The sequence below is a fragment of the Penaeus vannamei genome, chromosome 11, assembly GCF_042767895.1.
Source record: "Penaeus vannamei isolate JL-2024 chromosome 11, ASM4276789v1, whole genome shotgun sequence".
Classification (NCBI taxonomy): Eukaryota; Metazoa; Arthropoda; class Malacostraca; order Decapoda; family Penaeidae; genus Penaeus; species Penaeus vannamei.
In genome coordinates this window covers 5,536,937-5,541,602 of record NC_091559.1, presented here as the reverse complement: position 1 = coordinate 5,541,602, position 4,666 = coordinate 5,536,937, and the positions used below count along the sequence as shown (strand labels likewise).

General features: G+C 35.7%; 1 protein-coding gene across 1 annotated transcript in view; it reads right to left on the bottom strand.

Moving 5' to 3' along the window:
• The window catches only part of LOC113828756 (alkylglycerol monooxygenase-like), a 29,140-nt gene extending 26,388 nt beyond the window's left edge, over positions 1–2,752 (bottom strand). Inside the window, exons 1-3 of the mRNA XM_070126910.1 lie at positions 2,618–2,752; positions 2,406–2,565; positions 1,666–1,793 (exon numbers count right to left, since the gene is read on the bottom strand). Coding sequence (XP_069983011.1) covers positions 1,666–1,793; positions 2,406–2,516 — 239 coding nt within the window. The 5' untranslated portion in view covers positions 2,517–2,565; positions 2,618–2,752. The remainder of the gene's footprint in view (positions 1–1,665; positions 1,794–2,405; positions 2,566–2,617) is intronic.
• Between the last annotated feature and the right edge of the window lie 1,914 nt (positions 2,753–4,666).

Genomic DNA, 4,666 nt, shown 5'->3' with positions numbered 1-4,666 from the left:
TGTCTATCTCCCTCTCTCCCTTTCCCCTTCTTTTTCTCTGTCTATTATCACTGTTTACTTCTTATACAAATATAACGTCCCCGTTATTACCAACAATGAAAACACGATAATAATCAAAATTTCATAATAACTAATTATTAGATTATTTCGAAAAAAAAAAACATAATGAATCCCCGGATGTTGACAATTCGCCCATTTTTCCTTTTTTCTTTCAACGTTTTTTTAAAAAGATTAATCAATCAACGTGTTTTTTTGTGTCCCAGATTTATTTTTTTTAGCTTAGTTATCCCGTTAGAGAAAAAAGAAAACGACTTCCACAGTACTAAGCGAGTATCATGATACTATTAAGTGTGAATATATTTACAAGCGACCACGCACATGGGAAGATGCACAGGCGCAAACACACACACGCTTATCTACGTGTATCTGCACATTTATTATATTTATTTACTCATCAACATGTTCTTTTTATCTCTCTGTCAATCTACCAAGCAGTTTATCTCTCTCTCTCTCTCTCTCTCGCTCTCTGCCTGCCTCTCTCTCTCTCTCTCTCTCTCTCTCTCTCTCTCTCTCTCTCTATATATATATATATATATATATATATATATATATATATATATATATATATATGTGCGTGTGTGCGTGCGTTTGTGTGCGTGTGTGTGTCTATCTATCTACCAGACTGTCTATTCATATATCTATTCAGCTATCTGTCCATCCAACTGGCAGTCAGTCAAACGACTTATTTATCTATCAAGTTAAAAAACAAACAAACTCATTTATTTAAAAAACAAACAAACTCATTTAAAATTATGGCTAGTGATTTCAACGCTCATCACAGCTGATCAGAGAAACGTGTTCTTAACGTGTTGAATTTCCTCTCATTATTGGCTTCCAAACAAGGCAATTATCACAGTAATATCACTAATTCCCCTTTTCTTAGTTCGTCTATTTATTCAATTATGTATCAATTCGCATATTTATTCATTTATCAATTCATCAATCCAAAAAGGTAGAAATATTCACAGAAACGCATTAAGTTAGAATATAAATAAAAATGAAAAGAAGAAAATGAACGAAAAGAGAAAAATGAGAGAGAAAATAAGAACAAAACCGAGATGATAAAACAGAATGACAATAAAAAACGAAAAGGGTCGAATAAGAAAAAAAACGAAAGAAGGAATACAAGGAAACAAAAGAAAAAAAAAAGATAACACCACAGAGACTCATAGAACAAAAATTAAAATAAAGAACGAAAAAAGGGGTTAGGGAGGACAAAAAAAAAAAAAGATAAAAAAAAATTTAAAATCATAATAACAAAATCTTTCTTTTCCTGTATTCCTTTTATTCCTCAATTCTTCTTCTTCTTCTCTCTCTCTCGCTCTTAGATAAATAGATAAATAATTTAAAAAAAATCATAATAATAAAATCTTTTTTTTCCTGTATTCCTTTTATTCCTCAATTCTTCTTCTTCTTCTTCTCTCTCTCTCTCTCTCTCTCTCTCTCTCTCTCTCTCTCTCGCTCATAGACAAACAGACAAACAATTTTCAAAAAAATCACAACAATCAAATCTAAAAAGTCGCTCTTAGATAAATAGACAAATATATATATATTTTTTAATCATAATAATAAAATCTAAAATGAATAAGATTTAAAGGCCCTCACTTGACAGACTCGTAGAGAATGGCGTGACTTAGCGAGGTCACATTATCGCACATACGACCCAGCTGACGCCCCTGCAGCCGCCCGCACAGCTCCTCCACCAGTACGATGACGAAGAACCAGGGGACTGCCTGTGGGAGGGAATGCGGTGATCATGAGGGAACGCAGCGAGGGGGAATGCGGTGATCATGAGGGAACGCAGAGCCATGTGAGTAAAAGTATTCTGTTGTCTATTTCTGGTTTTATTTTTATTTTTTTGTGAGTGTGTGTGTGTGAGGATGGGTGTGTGAGGATGGGTGTGTGTGTGTGTGTGTGTCAGTGTGTGTGTGTGTGTGTGTGTGTGTGTGTGTGTGTGTGTGTGTGTGTGTGTGTGTGTGTGTGTGTGTGTGTGTGTGTGAGTGTGTGTGTGAGTGTGTGTGTGTGTGTGTGTGTGTGTGTGTGTGTGTGTGTGAGTATGGGTGTGTGTGTTTGTGTGAGTATGGGTGTGTCTGTATACCTGCGTGTGTATGTGTATGAATATGTGTGTGTGTGTGTGTGAGTATGGGTGTGTCTGTATGCGTGTGTATGTGTGTGTGTGAGTATGCGTGTGTGTGCGAGTATGTGTGTGTGTGTGTGTATGAGTATGGGTGTATCTGTATGCGTGCGTGCGTTTGTGTGTGTGTGTGTATGCATGTATAGACAAAATACAGACAAACATACACGTATCCCATCCCCTCACGCAAAAAAATCCTCACTCGCCTCACCTCATTGATGTAATTGGGCACCTCCTTCACCGTCCTGAAGGAGGAGGACCACGGCGAGACGGCGTAGAAGAGCGTGCCAAGCCTCCGCAGCCCTTCGTCCAGCACAGCCATGGCCTCGCTTGTGGAGCAACACCGCAGACGGGAGGTCTAGGGGATACTACTGTAAGATATCCCTTTTTTTTTTAAAGGAGAGAAGGTCTTGGGGATACTACTGTAGAATATCCCTCTCTTTTTTTTAAAGGAGAGAAGGAAGGAAGGAAGGAAGGGAGGGAGGTGTCCCAGGATCCAGGTGTGGTAGCGGACGCCTCTCGGACACTCCTTGGTTCCTTAAGGACACCCTCGCAACTGCGGGTTCTCCTCTCGCGCCGAAGATGTGGCGCGGTGTCCTTGGGTCAGCGGGACCTACTAGGGTTATTTTTTTTTATTTTCCTACTCTTGCAACCTTTAGAGACTAAGGCTATGAGGACGGCAGGGCATGGGGAACGTATACCTATTTTAAAATTTGTAAAATACAGTATCTCATTTGCAAAAATGTGCTCCAATTGCGAAGTAAATAGATAAATACATGAATAGATACACAGGTTGATAAATAGATAGATAAACAGCCAAATAAATAAACACGATAATGAATATTATAAATAACTTTTGTAACTATGTCTCAACACGTTTCTTCAGTGCAAAGTCAAGGTTCCAGCAATGATAACACCAACAGTAAATACTATCTCTCTCGCGCAGATATTGTTCATACATTAATTTTAAAAACCCGTGAGAGACAAGAATAACAATAAGCAGCTGGAACCGATGAGTCGAAAATAATGTGCAAGAGACAAGAAAATAAGAAACAACTTTTATCGTCTGGTGAACTATAATTACTCATACTGCATACCGCCGCCAAGGCACTGAAACAATACAAATATCCACACTTTAAGAATTACAATGGAACCGCCTCTTCTTCAAGCCATCTGACGCCCGTGCTTCCGGAAATATCAATGTTAATGATTTCATGATCCGGATTTAATGGCATCGAGGTTGGACTACGACATGAATAAAAAAATCATCAAAATCTGTTCATAACTTTTTGAGTTTTCCTGCTAACCATCGAACAGACAAACAAACAAACAGACTAACCAGTGCTGCATAACTTTCATGGCGGAAGTAACAATGGGTACAAGCTGTGGCGGTTCCATACAAGTGGATATATATATATTTCTTTTAACATTGCGGGGTCAGTCTCTCTCTCTCTCTCTCTCTCTCTCTCTCTCTCTCTCTCTCTCTCTCTCTCTCTCTCTCTCTCTCTCTCTCTCTCTCTCTCTCTCTCTCTCTCTCATTTTAACTCTGAAAGATTGCAAAAACAGACTATCATGTTAATAAAAAGGAGAGAGCAGACAATTTACACAAACATCCAAATTTCACATGAAACCACCCACACACACCTTCTGCAATTCAAAACTTTACACAAACAACAACAATGGAAAGCAAAAAACAAAAAAACAAACAAACAAAAAAAAGAGCATAAGCCTACATATGAAAGACATTCCTATTTACGTTGCAGATTGGCACTTGCGATCAACATGCTGTGTCTTCTTCCTCCACACGAGTCAAGAATACAGATGCTTGTCTGGGGAAAACCCAAGCTGTTGATGTTCGGAGGCCCAGTGAAGAAATGATGATAATAATAATGATGATAATCTGATAAAACTAAAAATAACAATGCAAATAATTATGATAATAATAACAATAATGTTGATGAAAATAATGATAATAATGAAAGTGATAATAATAATAATCATAATAATGAAAATAGTATGAGTAATAATAATAATTATTATAATGACAATAGCAACAATGATAATATTAATAATAATGATAATGATAATAATAACAACAATGATAATACTAATGAAAATTATAATACTTATAATGATAATGATAATAGTAATTATCTTAATAACAATGACAATAATAATGGCAATAACAACAACAACAATACTACTACTACTACTACTGACAATAATAATAATAATAATAATAATAATAATGATAATAATAATAATGATGATGATAATGATTATAGCTAAAACAACAATAATTATGAAGATTATGATGATAATAATAACCATGATAATAATAATGATAATACTAATACTACTACAACTAGTAATGATAATGATAATAACAGTCACAATAATAATGATAATAATAACAATAACAATAATAATAATACGATAATAATAATACTAATACTAACAACAATAACGTTG